Source organism: Panthera onca, chromosome A2, assembly GCF_046562875.1.
Source record: "Panthera onca isolate mPanOnc1 chromosome A2, mPanOnc1 haplotype 2, whole genome shotgun sequence".
NCBI classification, from domain to species: Eukaryota; Metazoa; Chordata; class Mammalia; order Carnivora; family Felidae; genus Panthera; species Panthera onca.
The window spans coordinates 684,732-702,627 of NC_138340.1; the positions used below are offsets into that span (position 1 = coordinate 684,732).

Below are 17,896 nucleotides of genomic sequence, written 5' to 3' on the forward strand. Positions count from 1 at the left end.
AGCCTGCACTGGCCTGGCCTGGGTCCTAGCCCAGCCCACCTGGCCCTACGCTCAGCACCCCACAATGGCACCTCTTTCTCCAGTGAAAACTGACACTGCCAGTCGAACCTCAGGGCCTTTGCACTTGCAGGTGCTGGGCCTGTCCGGCTCTTTCTCCACTCAGCTTCAAGATTCACTCCTTGGCCTCCTTCAACTCTCTCCCAAATGGCCAAGTCCCGTTATATCTCTTCATGGCTACCTTTGGTAACACAGCAACTCACACCCCACGTTTCAGTCCCCTGCTTCTTTCCACGGTCCTCGTGTTGTCTGTTATTTGCTCCAGTGTATTGTGTCGCTCCTCACCCCTTCCCCCACTACAGGGGTGAGTTCCGAGTCAAGCGCTGGGTCCCCAGGGGCTTGCACACTGGAGACAAGAATGTGCTTGTTAAGTGGGTAAATACTCAGCAAAGCTGGCTTAAGCGAGTGGGAGCTGAATGTGCAAAGGACCTGAGGTAAGAAACACTGTTTGTAGCTCAACATGTGTTGGAAGGAACAAGGAAAGCCATCTTGTGGTTTCCAGCAGGAGAATGACCTGGTACCTCTGGCTGTGTGTGAAGGCACCTGCAGCGAGGAAAGGACAGGGGAGGAGGCTGGGGCCATGCAAACCAGTGATGGTGGCCATAGTGGCCCAACTGAGTGGACAGGTCCTGCCGATGGGTCCACTGGAGATTTCCAGAATCACGCTGGGTTGGGGACTCGAGTAACAGGTGGTGCCTTTACCCATTGGCCACCCTGGAGTAGAAACTGGACAGAAATTGTCCAATGGATGGGTTCCAGGGGCCGAATGATTAGGCAGATTGGGCTCGCCTCCATGTGGGGGCCAGAGCTCTGGGAAAAGTTGGGCTGAACACAGGATGCACCCCTAGAAACGCGAGTAGGGCTTCCGTCTGCGCACACGCGCGCACACACACACACACACACACACACACACACAGCGCCAGGATGTCCCTCACGGCGCTGGCCCAGAGGGGACGGGGGCTTGGGCACTAGGCCTGGGTCCTCCCTCGTTTGCAGGCCACAGGCGGCCGAGGCGCTGGAAGGCAGGGAGCCAGGGCGCGGACAGCCCCTGGGGTTGGGGAGCCAATGGAGCAACACCTTGACGCAACGACCCCGTCCAGGTGCGACACCACCGCTGCAGCCTGCATCCCTCGCTCGGGAGCCAAGTCCCTTCCCGGCATGGGCCCCAGGCCCGTGCATCCCGCACTCCGCGTTTTCCCTCAGACCAAGATGTGGGCCTGGGGGCCTGGCCTGGGGCGCCACCTGCGTGTGCGCGGGGGCGGAGTGGTGACGTCAACGCCGTGAGCGAGGCTGCGCGAGCCGCGGTGACATCAGCAGAGCCCCGGGCCGCCCGCGCACGCGTCCGTGCGTCACCGGCGCGCGGGGGCGGTGGCCGGGCGGGGCTGGGGCGAGCGCATCTCCGGTCGCGGGGCGCCCTCTGCTGGCGTCCTTGGGGATTGTATTCGAGCCGCGCCGGCTGGCCGTCCCCGCAACGTCTGCGTCTCTGACAGTCCGCTGGCTGCCCGCTCCCGCGTTCCCCCCCGCCTTCTGCTTTTCTTTTTCCTTTTTTTTTTTTGGAGTTTATTTTTAAGTCATCTCTGCACCCAACATGGGGTTTGAACTCACAACCCTGAGATCAAGAGTTGCATGCTCTTCAGACTGGGCCAGCCAGGCGCCCGTTTTTCTTGTTTAGTTATTTGTTAACTTCTAACATGCTGTATGATTTGCGTATTCGTTACACTGAGTGTTAAACGTCCCCACCACCCCAAACCAGAGCCGGAATCTTGGTATTTCCCTTGATGGCTCTCTAGCGCCTGGCATCCGACGAGCGTCCCCCCAAATCTTGAATGCAAGTGACTCCTGTTCCGCGCAGGCTTCCGGTCCTCCCCCTTCCCCGCCCCCCCCCCCCCCCCCACCTTACCACCGGCAGGCTCCTGGGACTGGAAGGCAACTACAACCCCCAGCATGCTATGCGCGGAGCTCGGCACGTCGTTGTTAAAGTCGCCTGCGGTTTGCTGGGGGTCGTAGTTCGCGCGTGCGCCTTCGCCCGGACTCCTCTTCCCAGACGTCTCTGCGCGTCGTCCTCCTCGTCCTCCTGGTTGCCCGCTTTCGGCCGGAGTCCGTTCGCCGCCGTCGCCATGCTGCCCGTCGCGGTCCTGCGCCGTCCCGGCCTGCGCTGCCTCGTCCGTCAGGCCCGCGCCTACGCTGAGGCTGCGGCTGCGCCGGCCCCGGCTGCGGGCCCGGGCCAGATGTCCTTCACCTTCGCCTCACCCACGCAGGTTCGGACTCCGGTCGGGCTCGGGACCCCTCCTTGATCACCGCCTCCAGTCGGGACCCGCTGTGGTCCGCAATCGGAGACCTCCATCCTTTGGGTTGTCGACCCTCATTTATCCCGCTCCCTGTGCCCCCTCCCCCGTGTGGTCCGAAATCCATCCCCAGGCCACCGCCTCCTGCTCCGGATCCGCGTCGGCGCCCCAGTGTGGTCAGGACTCCGGGGTCCCCAGCCTCCGAGTCTCGGAGGTCCCTAACTCCCCCTCCAGGACCCCGGACCGATGCCCCCTCCACCTGTGTCCCTCCGAGAGCCACCCCCAACCCCTGTGTCGTTGACCCGCGCCCTACGCCTTTCCAAGTGGTGTGGAATCCGAGCCCCATAAAGCTCTCCGAGTTCCCGAGCCATCCACCTGGAATCCAACGCCCCAGGGCTGGACCTCACCGTTCGCCCCGTCCCGCAGAACCCCGAGCCTCAGACACTTGTTGTCTTGTGTCTTCCTGGGTTGGCGCGCTTCTCGTGCTCTTGGAGCGTTTCTGTGGGGACGGGCTCCGTCTGGATTTTATCTTCTGTGCACTAAGATGCTGCTAGAGAACCAAAACAAGTATGCGCGTCCTCGTGGCTGCTCCCGTGTGTGTTCTGTCACCGTTGGGTCTTGCCTTGGGCCGTTTCACTGCAGGGCAGACTGAGATCCGGGCGGGGAGGACTGGCCTGCAGGGATTCCCCGTGTGTTCTTTCAGGTATTTTTCAATGGTGCCAACGTCCGGCAAGTGGACGTTCCCACGCAGACGGGAGCCTTTGGCATCCTGGCGGCCCACGTACCCACCTTGCAGGTCCTGCGGCCGGGGCTGGTGGTTGTCCACGCGGAGGACGGCACCACCTCCAAATACTTTGGTGCGTGCACCGGGACGGGGCTGGGCGGGGCCACGTGCTTCAACAGGCCCAAGTGTCTCGCTTCTCCGTGTGGACAGAAGCAGAGCCCACGAGAGAGACCAACCCGTGCCTCCAGTAGCTTGTGGTGGGTCAGGGTCTCGGTGGGGGCCGGGCGTCTGAGAGGGAAGCCCAGTCCTGTCGCGGAGGAACCGATGGAGATGGAGAGGGCGGGCGGGCGGGGGGGGGGCGGGTACTGGGTCCTAAGGAGAGCGTACAGCAGCACAACTCTGAGGTACAGCCGAGATGCAGACCCAGCGTCCCGCTCACCCCTGACCCTGGCTCAGCTGATGGGCTGGAGCTGGTGGGCTGGAGCTGGTGGGTGAAGGAAGGAGGCCCCGCTCCCCGTGTGCAGGTGCCAGTGGGCGACCATGGGCCCTGTGGGCATCTGCCTGTCTCCTGTGCTAGACCGCTCTGGAGCCGCTTCTGTGGCTCTGGCCGACGGGGTCCCCCGCACCTGAACGCGGAGCTCTCACGTCTGTCTTGTCCCGTAGTGAGTAGCGGCTCCGTCACAGTGAACGCTGATTCCTCAGTGCAGTTGTTGGCTGAAGAGGCCGTGACCTTGGACATGCTGGACGTGGGGGTGAGTGTTCCAGGGGAAGCTGATGGACCCAGGAGGCCACATCTGAGCCGGGGGCACCAGGCGGGGTCGCTGCTTGGCTCTCACCTGCTACCCACTTCCTGCAGGCCGCCAAGGTGAACCTGGAGAAGGCGCAGTCCGAGCTGTCAGGGGCAGCAGACGAGGCCTCCAGGGCCGAGATCCAAATCCGCATCGAGGCCAACGAGGCCCTGGTGAAAGCTCTCGAGTAGGCGGTCCGCGGCCCTTGCCAGCGGGGAAACCAAGGCCCAGGACCGGACCGGGGATGTCCCGGGCAGGCTGAACCAGCTCGCACGGGTCGTCTGATTGGGGATGGGGAAGTGGGGAGAGAGGGGCCTCGAGCCACCTGGGGGATTCTTGGGTGGAGGGAGCGGTCTCGCCAAGAGGCCGCCAGGGGGCAGCGCACTGTCAGGCCTCCTAGCGAAGGGGGGCTCGGCTGAGACCCCGCTCTGCGTCTCACCCTTCCAGCCGCTCCCCCCGCCCCAACCCGACGTGCCACCCACTTTCTCTCCAACCTTGTAGACTCTGCTGTGGAGCCCTCAGCTCCTAGTCCTGCCCCTGGGACAGCCCGCTCCCAGCTTGAGCCCCCCATTAAAAACCAGGGACCTGACTCGTGTATGCTGGTTTTGTCTCCTGCCTGGGCCTGTGGCTTCAGGACCTTGCCTGGCCTTTCCCGCAGTGCTCCTGTCCCCCCAGTGTGACGAGACGTTCAGTACCAGCCTCGGCCTCCAGGGTGTCGAAGCTGTGGCCCAAGAGATCCTTGAGGATCTGGAGTAAACCGAGGAGCGGGGAGCTTACTCAGTGAAACCAGGGTGGGTGGTGGGCAGGGCGTTTGCCATCATCCCAGGAGGGTGGGTGTGGGCAAAGTTGCCAGCGGGGCCTGGGGACACAGCAGGCGGGGGCGTGGCCGCTGTTCCTGGGCTGGGCCTGGGCTGCTGGACAGCCCCCTGGGGCCCTGCCAGGTTTCAGGCTGCCCTGTGGGCTCCCCGGCCCGCCCCAGCCACGCTGGGAAGAGGCGTGCCCTGCCTGCTCCCACAGAGGCCCAGCCCTCTGCTCACCCGGCCTGTGGGTGGCCTGGGCTGGCCTTGCGCCCTCCTCCTCGGTGGTGTTGGCACCTCTGTGGCATCCGGGCCCCTGGGCTGGCCCCAGATGGGGTGGGGCAGCCGGGCGGGGGCAGCCCTGGCACCGGGCAGCTGCTCCATTCCTTCCCTTTTGCAACCGTGGGGGTGGCCCAGACGCTGGCTCCAGGTGGCCCGCGGGAGACTTTGGGGCAGGGGTCTCATTTTTCTCCTTCCTCAGCCCCGGGCCTCAGCAGGGTGGGCAAGGGGATTCCAGGGGCGTGAGTGTGCAGGAGAGTCCGGGCCTCCCCATGTGTCATTGGCAGCCTGGAGGTGACGGGGAGGCCACCCCCAGGCATGTTGTCAGCACAGATGGGCTCTGTGCTCGTATGTCACTGTCCCGTGCGAGTGACTGTCCCGTGGCTGTATTGGAGGCTCCAGGTAGTGGAGCCATGCTTGTGGGGCCCTCCAGACTAGCTGGCAGCTGTGGAGGGCTCCTAGCTGGGTCCCCCTCCTCAGGCTGGTAGGCCCAAGCAGCTGGCCCCCACTTCAGGAACCCCCAGCCCAGAGGACGCTGCGACAGCCATGGGATCACTTCTCCCTGTCCCCCGTTTTGGAGCGTTTTGGAGTCTAGGTTCTAGGGTTCCTGGCCAGGCCCTGGGAGCTATAAATAAGACCAAGGACACCGTGGGGGCTCCAGGAGGTGGTGAGAGGGTACAGCGACACCACCAAGACAGCAGCACCTTCACCAGGCCGCCAGACCGGCACCACCCACACCGGGGATCCTCCTATCCGTACCTCTCTGTGCCCTAAGAGATCTCAGCCTCTGGGGGGGGGGGGGGTGGAAGGGTGGGCAGTCTCGGATGTAGGTAAGGCCCCTCAGCACTGTGCAGGGCCTCTGGGGGAAGTGCGAGCTTTGGAACCTTCCGGATGCCTCTGCCTGCTGTGGGCCTACGGGAACAGCCTGTGTTGTCCCCGGCCTTGCCCTGGGGTGGAGTGGAGCGGGCCCTGTGACCAGGAGCCAGGGGTCCTTTCCTCGAGGTCAGGCTCCCGTAAGGGTCCGTTCCTCTCCCAGGAAGGGGGTCCGCTCGCACTTGGTGTGTGCTCACACCCAGGAACCATCTAGAGCACGAGGATGCTCTGAAGAGGAAAGGAAGTAGGAAGCGGATGGGCTTAGTGTGTTTATTAGGTGGGACCTGTAGAGGCAGGCTGGGGCCATGGTCCCTTCCTGAGAGCAGTACCCCACCTCCAAAGTGCGTGACCTTCGGGGCCCCAATTCCGGGAGGACCACCCAGTCCCTCGGCAACCTGACGGACTAGGTCTCCGCGCCCCGAGACCACAGCCTTGCCCGCCTCAGCCGCGGAGCCCTGACCCGCCACTCACTCCACCTGCAGCCCCTCCAGCGTCGAGATGCTCCAGCTTCAAGTCCGCCACTCCCTGGGCCACCCCTGCCTGGTGGGGTGCCCGCCTGGCCGTCTGGCCCCTGCAAGGCCCTCGCTTGTGGCCCCACACTCCCCTCTCCCGTCTCCAGCACTGCCTCCAGCCGGAGTCCCACCTGCGGGAGCGCACACCTCAACCCCAGCCCCTCAGTGACCCCTTCCAAGGGCTGGCTCAGCCTCTCCCTACAGCCCAGCCCTGACCCTAAGGGGCGGGGTGTCCTGTGTGGGTGTGACTGGGGGAGGGGGGCAGAGGCTGCAGGAGTTTTGGGTGGGAGCAGGATGGAGACCTGGAAAAGCACACAGCCCGGGGAGGGGTGCCCACCACTAGGGTGGGGTGGAGGTGGTCAGGCCAGATAAAGTGAGACACCAGATAAATGGACAGGGGGTAGGGCAGTAGGTCCTGAGGTCCCCCTCTGGGCAGAGGGAGCAGAAGGGCTGAGAAGGCCCCACGCCAATCATGGTCATCCTCAAAACCGTCCCTACCCAGAGTAGCATGCTGGGGGAAACAGGGCATAACACATTTTCATCTGCTACCGTGTGGTGTCAGTTAACTGGTCTGTGAGATGGGTAGGGTGGTCCTGCCCGCCCCAACACCCCCGGGGCTCCAGAGAGTCCCGCGCGGGATTCTCCTATCACTCTATAGCCAAGCTACAGAAACAGGCTCAGAAAGGTCATGGCGCGGCGGGTGGTGCCTGGCTGCACTGGCAGGCCTGGCGCAGGTTAATCGCTCCATAAATGCCGTCTGAGGTCACCGTTAAGGGATGCAGGCGGCCAGGCAGTTGGGCAGCTGGCTGGGGCACCCCCACAACAGGCAGGTGACTCCGGCCTGTTTTCCTGGATCGTGGCCACTGACTCAGGGCCCCCTCCGCTCACGCTCCCCTACTCGGGCGCCCCCAGGCGGAAGCACCCGGCCTGGGGCGGCAGGAAAGGGGGCGGGGCGGGAGTCCGTTCGCGCACCCCGAAACCTCGTCTTGGGGACACTACTGGTCGGCTGAGCCGACTCCGACCCCAGGTTCTACAGTATTCATGGAGAGCCCCCCCCCCCCAGACGCTGCGAGGCTTAAGGGGTGGGGAGCCAGGCCCCAAGGCGCCCCAGGGCCCTGGCCTGCAGGCAGGGGCGGGGGCCCGCCTGCGTCACTGGCCGCCCGGCCCTCCGCCCCCTGCCCGCCCAAACTCCACCCCGAGGGAAGGCGGTGCGGATAAAGGCTTGGGGGCCGCCCGCTCGGTCCCAGACCTGCCCCGCCACCGCGCTCTAGTCCCGGACGTGGGTAAGCTCAGGACGGTTGGGACCTCGGACTGGCGGCGCCTGGTGAGTGCGGGGTGGGACCTCACGGGACGAGTAGGAGGGTCCCCACTTCAGGCCTTTTATTAAAGGTGTCCCACTTTTCTTTGTTCTGTGGGCAGACGGGGTTCGGGGTGTCTCTAGCCCTGGCAAGCCCCTCGGGTCGTGGGATGGGAGGGGCTCGGCGCAAGCAGCACCGCCCAGGCAGGACCTCAGCCCCCGCCCCGCCTCCCGGGCACTCTTCCTACCCCGCGAGTGACCTTGAGCAAATTGCTGTTCGGCCTGAGTTTCTTCAGTTGTGTGGCCCCAGTCTCCTTCCTTAGAGGCTTCAAGCCCCTAGCGAAGCTCCCCGCTCGCCGGCAGTGCCGTCGGCCTCTTCCCGGCCCCAGGGCAGCTTCAGCGCCCCCTCCCCAGGACTCCCGGCAGCGCTCCCGGGCGGGGCCGGCAGGGGGCGCGCCGGCGCTGCTGACTCACCGCAGCCCCAAGCGGCGCGCGCGGGCGCAGCCGGGGACGCCGCGTCACGTCACGGCTCGGGCGGGCGCGACTCGGGAAGCGGGCCCGGCCCGCGGGACAGGGGTGGGACGCGAGGTGGTACCGGCGCGGGAGGGGCCCTCCCGGCACTGGCCCACGTCACCAGGGTGCAGGCCCCGCCCGCAGCCCCACTCCTCGCCGGGACCTCACGCCCCACAGGTGGGGGACGCCCGCCGTCCGAACCTCCCGAGAGCCGCCCGGCCACGAAGCGTGGGGATCGCCTCCCGCTTCCGCTCGCGGCGGCTTCCCGGACAGACACGGTGGGGGGGGGGGGGTGTCCCCCGGCTTCCTGCCCCTCCCAGCGCAGGGACAGTGCCCGCCCCCACGCCGCGCGGCTCCGGGCCTGGACCCTGCGGGCCGTCCCCCTCCCCCGTCTCCCTCCGGCCGCCTGCCCTTTGTTGCGGGCCGTATGAATGGCCCCCGGCGCGGGCGGGTGGGGCGCGGGGGCGGGCCGGAGCGGCGCCAGTCCCGCCCCCGCCGCGCTCCCCTTGGCCGCCGGGCCGGGGGCGGAGCGAGGGGCGGGCCCGCGCGGCCACGTGGGGCAGCGCCGCGGCGGTTCCTATTGGCCCGCCCGTGCGGCCGACTGGGCGTTCGGCGCGCGACGATTGGCCGGCGCTGGGCCGGCGGAGTAAGTAGTGAATGGGAGGGGGCGGCAGCCCCGCCCCTTGGAACGTTGATACATTATAACTTTTTTTTCTTGTTACTTTCACCCCCAGATCTTCCAAGCGGCGGCGGCGGCGGCGGCGGCTGTTGCTAAGGGAGGGGACGCGCGGGGAAGCGCGGCCCGAGCGGCGGACGGCACCGAGCGCGGAAGCCCGAGCGGCACCCCCCTCTCCGGACCCTCCTCCGCGCCCACTGTCCTTGAAAGGAGCCGCGAGTGCAGTCCCCACCCCCGGAAGGCGCCCCGACGAGCCAACGCGACCTCGGAGCGCTGCTTGGATTTTGATTCCTGATTTCATCTTCCGCTCCTGGGACATTCTCGAAGGGGACGCGCGCTGTCCCTAGGAACCCCGAGGACCCCGGTTCGGGGAGCCCCCCAGCACTGCCCGGAGGCGCGGCGAGGATTGGCGGCGCCCCGCGGACCCCATCCCTCCAGCGCGGGCCGGGGATGGAGCCGCAGCCCGGCGGCGCCCGGAGCTGCCGGCGCGGGGCCCCCGGCGGCGCCTGCGAGCTGGGCCCGGCGGCCGAGGCGGCTCCCATGAGCCTGGCCATTCACAGCACGACGGGCACCCGCTACGAGCTGTCGGTGCCCCCGGACGAAACGGTGGAGGGGCTGCGCAAGCGGCTGTCCCAGAGGCTCAAAGTGCCCAAGGAGCGCCTGGCACTGCTCCACAAAGACACGTAGGTACCGCGCGCCGCCCCCGGGCCCGCCGCCCCCTCGGGCCCCGGCCCCCGGGCGGGAACAAAGAGCGCGCCGCACGGGAAAGGAAGGGGGCGGCCAGACGGGGGGCGGGGGCGCGCCGCGCGCTCTCGGGCGCCCTCTGCTCGGCCTTGCCTGCCTCGGCCCCCTCCCCCGCCTGGGGTCGCTGCACAAAGGCGGCTGCGAGGGCGGCCCTCCCCCCTCCCGGGAAGGCAGCAGTCCCGGGTCAGTGTGGGGGTCCCGGCTGCGGGGGTGGGAAGCGCGGCCACCTCCCTCTCTGCCTGCGTTCCGGCTGGCTTCCGCATCTGCTCGGTGCCCCCCTCCACGTCTGGCTGTGTTCTTCCCCCACTTGCGTCTCTCTACCCCCCTTTGTTCTAACCACCGAGCACTCCCGCAGCCTCCCCCTCCCCCCTGGTATTTAAATCGCCTCCAGACCGGGGAGCACTCCCCCCGCGGGCCTCCAGGGACACGCACTGTCCATCCCCAGCGGAGGGGCCCCAGTGGGGGAGGGGCGGGTGGGGGAGGGTCTCCTTTGTCTGAGCGGCGGCGGCCTGCGCCAGGGAGAGGGAGGGAGGAGGGGGAGCCCGGCCCCGCAAAAAGACCCTAAAGGCTAAGCCCTGTGGCGCCCACAAAGAGGAGCCCCGGGTCGGTGTAGCTGAATTACTGGCTGGGGCCGACCCTGGGGTGAGGGGAGGGTGGCAGAGGGTGGCAAGGACGCACTGGCACCCGGATGATGAAAAAGTGCTTTGTTGAGGTGCAGAGGTGGTGCCCTAGTACAGAGTTGGGGCTTCTGGGAAGGAGATTTGAGCCACTTGCCTGGGGGCTCTCAGGGCCAGATGCCTGACAGCCCCCCCTCCCCCCCACCCCACCGGGAGGTTCAGGCCCCGGGTGTGGAAGGCCGGGAAGGGACAGGGGTGGGAAGGGCTCCCCTGCGTCCCCCAGGAGCACAGCCCTCCCCCCTCGGCCTCTGCTTCCGCGTCCCTGCCTTGTCTCCTGGCCTCACCCTCTTCCTTCCTCCCCCCAGCCGGCTCAGTTCGGGGAAGCTGCAGGAGTTCGGCGTGGGGGATGGCAGCAAGCTGACGCTGGTACCCACCGTGGAGGCGGGCCTCATGGTAAATGGCTGGGGCACAGTGCCCCGGAGGCTCTGGCACAGGCGGGCAGCCCCCTCCCCTGAGAGCTCGCTTCCCAGCACACGCCCTGCCAGGGCGGCCCTGCCGGCAAGCGGCTCCCCTGCCCCGGTGCCCGGGCCCTCTGACCCAAGCGCACGCTCAAAGCGGCTTCTCTGTTTGCAGTCGCAGGCCTCAAGGCCAGAGCAGTCTGTGATGCAGGCCCTGGAGAGCTTGACTGAGACACAGGTAAGACCCTCGCCGGTCCCTCCCAGCCCAGGGCGAGGGCCTGGGGCTGTCTGTGCTCCCTGGAGACCCGTGGGGAGGGAGGGGGTGCGCCGCCCAGCTTTCCTGCCTGTGTAGCCTGGTCACCCAGCTTCCTCTTCCTCCTTCCTACCCACCCCCCACCCCCCCCCAGCACTCACCACCTGACCTTGAGGGCCTTCTCTCCCACGGTGGCTGCCATGGGGGAGGGGGCTGGGCTTTCACAAGCCTGCCTGAGGGGGTAACCTTGGCCCAGGCTCCCACACCAGGGCCTGGGTCCCCAGGCCCACACTGGGGAGCACCCCCTCCGCAGCCACTGCGGTTTCCCTGGGGTGACCTTTTTAAAATTTCTGCGGGGAGGGGGGCCTGGAAGGGCCAGCTTGGTGACAGTCCTTCCGCCTTCTGTGACCCCATTGTAAGGGGTGCGGAGTCACTCCTCTCTCTCCTCCCTCTGGCCTTTGTTCTCTGCCCCAAAAGGGGGAGGGGGGCACCCAGCCCCAGGGCTGCAGCCTAGACAGGATGTTAGGAAAATATTTAGTAACTGGCCAGGAGGTGAAGCGGGAGGCAGGGGCTGGCCCACACCCGGGTTCCCGGTTTTGTTGCAGCCTTTTCTTTTTTTTTTTTTTTAACCTCCTCCTTTCCTCATTTTTCTGGCGGCGGGTCCCTCCTCCCAGGAGGGTGACACAGGCCTCAGCCATCCGCCTGCTGCCCGCCCCAGCTAGGGGGTGGGCTGGGCTGGCCGCAGGAAACCTGCTCAGCGGCTTCCCTCCTCCTGCCCTGAGGCCCTCGCCCCCTCCCCGGCATGTAGCATCCTGTCCTCAGCAGCTAGCTAGTGAGGAGGGGCCCTGGCGCTGGGTGGTCTGCCATGGGGGGGGGGGGGGGCAGTGCAGAGCAGGGGTCCCGGGAGCCAGGTGGGAGCTGAGTTCCATTTCCTGAACTGAGCTCTGCTCATGGGGGGCCTGCGGTTGGCGGAGGTGGGGGGGCCAGGGGTGTCTTTGGTTCACATCCGCCCCAGGGTGCCTGCGTCAGGAGTGGGGGGGGCCACTGGGCGGAGTGACTGAGCTCCCAGGGCTGTTTCCCCGCCTGGCACAGAGTCATGCCCTCCTGTTCGCCCTCCCCAGGGAGGAAGTTGCAGGGCGGAGGGGTGGGGGGGACTCCCCAGCTGCCCTTGGGAAGCCACCCCAGGCCCTTCCTGCAAGGGGAGTCTCTGGAGCTGGGGGGGGGGTGCCATGAAGACCAGGCTTCAGGGTGGGGGCTGCAAACTGCCCACCTCCCTCTCCTCCTCCCCACGGCCCCCAAGGTTACGCCAGCCGCTGCCAGCAGAGAGCTGGGAGGCGGTGGTTCTGAGTCATCCTGGCCTATGTCACTTCTCAGAAACCTCCACCCCCCCCCACCCCCCCCACCATCCTGGCCCCTGGGGAAAGCTCGGCGCTGGCCAGGCTCCAGAGGTGGAGCCCAGTGCAGCCTGGGCTCAGACGCACCCCCCCACACACACCGCCAGATTTTGAGGGTTTGCGCTGGGGCTGTGTTGAGCTCTCAGGGGACCCAGGCCTCAGAGAACCATCAGGGCCCCTTCCCGCAGCAGCTAAACCTCCCCTTCAGCCTCAGCCCCACCCAGGACAGATAAATATTTATCTTGAGAAAGCAAAGGTTAGGACGAAGAATTTGTCCAGGAATTCCCGCCCACTTGCTGCCTGGGTGGCTTAACTGGGAGGGGGTCTGAGATTGGCCCCCCTCCCATATTCACAGGCAGAGGATTGGGGGCTGGGAGGGTGGGGTTATTTGAGGACAGCGACCGCTGACTGGGCCTTGCCCCCTCTGGCCTCGGTTTCCCCTTGAAAGAACCAAACTGGCCAGGGAGGGCCAGGCCCCCCCATCTGACCCGCCTCTGTCCCCCACAGCCCCCAGTGGCGCCCGGGCCAGGCCGGGCTGGCGGAGGCGTCTTCCGGAAATACCGATTCATTTTATTTAAGCATCCGTGGCACCGACAGGGACCCCAGAGCCCAGAGAGGGGCGGCGAGAGGCCCCAGGTCACGCAGCGCGGGGGGCCGGGGCCGGGCCGGGCTGGGGGCGCAGCAGGCCGGGGCCCTGGCGCTGACGAGTCACTCTCTACAGGTCAGTGACTTCTTGTCCGGCCGCTCGCCACTGACCCTGGCGCTGCGCGTGGGTGACCACATGATGTTCGTCCAGCTGCAGCTGGCCGCCCAGCATACCCCGCTGCAACACCGCCACGTGCTGGCGGCCGCCGCTGCCGCCGCCGCCGCCGCCCGGGGGGGCCCCAGCGTGACCGCCCCTGTGTCCTCTCCCTGCCGGCCAGTGTCCAGCGCCGCCCGAGTGCCCCCGGTGTCCAGCAGCCCTGCCCCTGCGTCCCCCTCACCCGTCACAGCCGGCTCTTTCCGATCCCACTCAGCTGCCACCTGCCCCGAGGTGAGTCCTGCCCGGAAGGCTTCTCCTCGGGGCCCAGAAGGTGGCTGTCCGCGGTCCCAGAGGTGTTCTCTGTACGGAGGGCCATCCCCAGACCCTGGGCCGGTGGGTGACCCTCAGACCCTGGCCCCCGAGGGCTGTCCTTGCACCCCGCAGCTTACCATGCCTCCCTCCCCCTGACCAGCAGATGGACTGCTCGCCCCCGGCCAGTGCTGGCAGCCTCGCGTCCACCCCCGGCGGGAGCCCCGCGTCCACCCCCAGCGGGAGCCCCGCCTCCCGCTCCCGCAAGCCCGGCGCTGTCATTGAGAGCTTCGTCAACCACGCCCCGGGGGTGTTCTCAGGGACCTTCTCTGGTAGGTGTCATGGCGCATCCCCACCCCAGAGGCCGCCGGTCTGCGTGTCTGGGCCCTCACCCTGGGGTCCCGCCGTATACGAACGAGGGGCCCCCTGCCCTTCTGAGGCCGCGTGTCAGTCACTCGGACTCACCAGCAGCCCCCCTGCCTCCTGCAGGCACGCTGCACCCCAACTGCCAGGATAGCAGCGGGCGGCCGCGGCGTGACATCGGCACCATCCTGCAGATCCTCAACGACCTTCTGAGTGCCACGCGGCACTACCAGGGCATGCCCCCATCGCTGACCCAGCTACGCTGCCATGCCCAGTGCGCGCCCGCCTCGCCCGCCCCGGACCTCACCCCCAAAACTACCTCCTGTGAGAAGCTGGCGGCTGCAGCCCCTGCCTCCCTGAGCCAGGCCCGCACGTGCAAGCCTCTGGGTAAGTGACCGGCTGGCCCCGCCCGCCCTTGGGCTGTTCAAGGCCCCTCTGTGGGCTGCTCAGAGCAGCTGACCCACCGGGGAGCTGGGGGAGGAGGGGGGGCACCAGCTGCTGTTCACCCTCTCTGCACGAGCCTGGAGAGAAGGGAGCATGTGTGTTGGGGGCACAAAGTGTCCTTGTCCTCTCCTGGGGGGGTACTTCCTCCCTGCTCGCGCCCCCCCCCCCCCCCCCCGCACCTTGTCCAGATGGCAGGTGGAGCCTCTGAATGGCCGAGTCTGATGGAGGGGAGGGCGCTGGAGCTGCTCTGGGGGTAGCCTGTGTCCCCCAGAGACCCAGTCATCCCCAGTGAATCCTGAGACCTGTGGAACAGCGACACTGTTCTCTGCCGGGCAGACCCCCAGCCCCCAGGTCACAAAGGGGAAACCAAGGCACCAGCCTCAGGGCTGGAGGTCCACCTAACTCGGGCACTAGTGTTGCTCCGCGTCTGCCTCGGACCCGGCCTTGCCAGCGCCCGGCTCGCGGTTAACACAGGCAGCGGACGCCTCGAGTCCCCTCGGGGGACCCCAGGGTCCGCCAGAGCCGCAAAGACCCCCCTCGGCCGGCTCCCTCTCTCGGGGCATCGTGAAGGAAGTCGGGCTGTGTCTCCTGGCGGGGGCGGGGGCGCTCAGGAGTCACAGTCCCTGCCTCCTTCCAGGGGACCGGCTGCGGCAGACGGAGAACCGGGCCACCCGCTGCAAGGTGGAGCGCCTACAGCTGCTGCTTCAGCAGAAGCGGCTCCGCAGGAAGGCGCGACGCGACGCCCGCGGCCCCTACCACTGGCCGCCCAGCCGCAAGGCCGGCCGCAGCGACACCAGCGGGGGAGGCGGCGGCGGCGGCCCCAGCGAGGCCTCCGGCTTGGGCCTCGACTTTGAGGACTCCGTTTGGAAGCCGGAAGTCAATCCTGACATCAAGTCAGAGTTCGTGGTGGCCTAGGACCCGCGTCCCTCGCCCGACCACCCTGGGCCGAGAGTCCCCCCCCCCAGCGAGGCCTGCACGCGGGAGGGCAGGCGGTCAGGGCAGCAGGAGGCCCCCCCCCCCCTCCCCGGCCAGCTTCCTTCTGATTTTTTGTTTTTCGTGTTTTTTTTTTTTTTTTTCTTTTAAGTTCCATTCTTAACCGTGGTTTTCCGAACTCTCCATGGACTGGGTTCCTGCCGCCTCGGTTCAGCTCACACTTCCCCGCCTCTTCCTCCCGCCGCCGGCTCGAGCCTCAGCCTCGGCCGAGCTGGGCCCCTCCCCGCCCACTTCCCAAGCTCCAGATATGTAGCAGTCACTCCAGATGGTTGAGAGTGGGGACGAGGAAGCCGCCCCCGTCCCTTCAGGTTTAAGTCAAAAATGTAGATGCCTCATGATGCACTTTACAGACGGGCAGGGCCCGGGAGGGAAGGCCTGCCGTGCACACCGGCCTCCAGGGCGGCCAGCAGGCCCCACAGCGACCAGAGAGCCCTGCGCCCGCGGGGCCGTTTCTCCACATCTGTGCTTTTTTTCTCTTGGTCTCTTTTTCCAGGAAAAAAAAAAAAAAAAAAAAAAAAAAAAAAGGCGCTTCAGCAGGCTGGCCACAGCCAGCCTTGGGGTTCAGGTGGGGGTGTGGGGCCCTTTCCTAGTAGGAAAGGAGAGAGAGGGAGGGGAACAGACCAGATGCCAGCCTTCGAGTCCACGCACTGTGCCCTTTCCTCCTGCCCCGCCCCCCTTTTGTTCTGAGCTTGGGGTATTTATAGACTATTAATTTTCTGAGCCAATAGCGGTTGGGAGTCTCTTGAAAACTCGGGAGAGAAATGGTTGGGGGGACAGGGGAAATAATACCCCCAGCCCTCCTTCCTGGCCCAACCTGAGGGATCTGGGCCTGTGGGCTGTGTCTGGAGGCCCTCTGGCAGCCAGGAGGGGAGGGGGTGCTGAGCTGTGAAGCCCCCAGTAGGGGTGACGCTGTGTAGCATTAACCCCCTTGGGGGGGGTTCGCTGCTGGTCTTAATTGGACCCTCCCCACTCTCATCCCCAGATTCCCCCTGGGGCAGAGGGGCAAACCCCCTACTGGGGCCATTTCAATGGGGGTGGAGTTTTTGTTCATTCACTTATTTTTACTGATAATGGAGATGATTGGGCCCTGCCCCCCTTACCCCCCAGTCTTGTCCTTGCCCCACCTCTCTGTCCTCCAGACACCCCCACTCCCTGTCCCTCCCTTCATCCTATCTTAGGTGAACCCCCCATTATGTGTTTAAAGTTAATGGTTTCAGATGTGAACAACATGTGTTAACTGTAGCTCTGTAAACTTTTTTGTGGGGGGGGGGGTGGGGAGGGGTCAGAGGGGAGGGGTCAAGGATTTGTTTTTTGTTTGTTTTTATTTTCCAAAAAAAAAAAAAAAAGAAAAAAGGAGTGGGTTTGTTTTTCAAGAACTGTCTTGGATACCTATTTAAATGTGTTCTGTTTTGGTTTTTTTTGTTTTGTTTTTTTAAACGATTTTTAAATAACACCTGTGCCTCCGCGGGTCTGAGGGTGGAGGTCCAGGCAGGAACCAGCCCGCCCCCCTCTGCCCTCACCAGGGCTCCCTCAAGAAAGCATTACCCACCCTCGGGGGGTCGGGCTGGGGGGGGGGGTCCCGGCACCTTGCGTGAGTTTCCTGTATGAAAAAATCGGGAAGAAAGCCGCATACAAACACCGTGATTTCAAGTAATAAACAGAAAATGAAACCTGAGTGACTGTGCTGCCCTTTTGCAGGGGTCAGGGGAGCGGTCTTGGCCATCACAGCGGGGGCTCCCTGGTCTGATGGGTGGTCTCTATCGGAGAAAGGGCTTGGGATGATCTGGAGACCCGGTAGGATGTTAGGTTCTCCCACCACCTCAGGCCGTGGGAGCTGGAAGGGGGGGGGGGGGAATCCCACAGCAGTTCCCGGGTTCCCTCCGGGCCTGGAGGTGAGGGTGGGCAGGAAGTTGCCCCAGCAGGGGAGGGAGGGGCCAGCCACTTCCCAGTACCCAAGGCCGGAAGTCCTACAGGGTGTGGGCACAGGGCTGCCTGCCCACAGTGTGCCCTGGGTGGGGCCTCGGTTCCCGGCCCCGGGAAGTGGACTGGGGACTAACCCCTGGAACCATCTCCGGGATACCTGACCCACACACCGGGCCTCGGTTTCCCCAGCCACAGACAGGAGGACTGTTCCCACTGCCGGGCCAAGCAGGAGGTACTGCCTGCGTGGGCCCCCTGACGTGAGCCCTCTCCCTCCCTCCAGGCTAATAGAGCCCCTTCCTACCTGCCAGGCCTCCGGAAGCTCTCTGGCAGAAATCAAGTGATTCCCCAGGGCCCAGGGTTTGCGCTCAAGGCCTCTGGCCTGGCCTTGCCCCAGCCTGGGGTGAACTCTCACCCTTCTGTGGCCTCACCCTGGCCTCGCATTCCAGCGCTCCCCAGCCCTGACGGTCATGCCTCAAGCCTCCAGGCCTTTGTCCGGGGCCGTGCCCAGTGCAGGAACACCCCTCTGCTGGCCGCCCTTGCGTTGCCAGGGGACTTCCTCAACTGGCATCTCCCCAAGGGCCTGGCCAGGGGCAACTCCTCTCTGGGGTCCTGCTTCCATCCATTTTGGGGCTGGGCAGACAGGACAATAATAGCATCATTTTACATGTATTTCCTCAGTTAACAAGCACTGCCACCTAACAGAGCTAATTATACTCCCATTTAATAGATGAGAAAACCCCAAGCCCAGAGAGAAACATCACTTGCCCTAAGAATTGGGGGTGTTTGTTATATTGGTGACCACCCACTCCTGGGCAGATTTCTGATAGCCCAAGGCCTTGCCCTCAGCGTCCCAGC

General features: G+C 65.7%; 2 protein-coding genes across 5 annotated transcripts; both read left to right on the forward strand.

Moving 5' to 3' along the window:
* The first annotated feature begins 2,081 nt into the window (after positions 1-2,081).
* On the forward strand, positions 2,082-4,443 carry ATP5F1D (ATP synthase F1 subunit delta). Its single transcript, XM_060629718.3, has 4 exons — positions 2,082-2,315; positions 3,046-3,199; positions 3,730-3,818; positions 3,923-4,443. Exons 1-4 carry the CDS (start codon positions 2,175-2,177, stop codon positions 4,043-4,045), a joined length of 507 nt encoding a protein of 168 aa, XP_060485701.1. The 5' UTR covers positions 2,082-2,174; the 3' UTR covers positions 4,046-4,443.
* A 3,070-nt stretch (positions 4,444-7,513) lies between these two features.
* Positions 7,514-16,793, forward strand: MIDN (midnolin). 4 transcript variants are annotated; one of them, XM_060629712.3, is made up of 9 exons: positions 7,514-7,639; positions 8,860-9,484; positions 10,528-10,615; positions 10,796-10,858; positions 12,775-12,903; positions 12,989-13,300; positions 13,482-13,650; positions 13,808-14,068; positions 14,763-16,793. In XM_060629712.3, the coding sequence occupies exons 2-9, from the start codon at positions 9,252-9,254 to the stop codon at positions 15,038-15,040; spliced, it is 1,533 nt and encodes a 510-aa protein (XP_060485695.3). In that variant the 5' UTR covers positions 7,514-7,639; positions 8,860-9,251; the 3' UTR covers positions 15,041-16,793. The 4 variants fall into 4 exon arrangements, with proteins under 4 accessions (XP_060485695.3, XP_060485696.3, XP_060485697.3 ...); XM_060629713.3 differs by having other exon boundaries at positions 13,485-13,650; XM_060629714.3 differs by lacking the exon at positions 12,775-12,903 and having other exon boundaries at positions 7,515-7,639.
* The last annotated feature ends 1,103 nt before the right edge of the window (positions 16,794-17,896 follow it).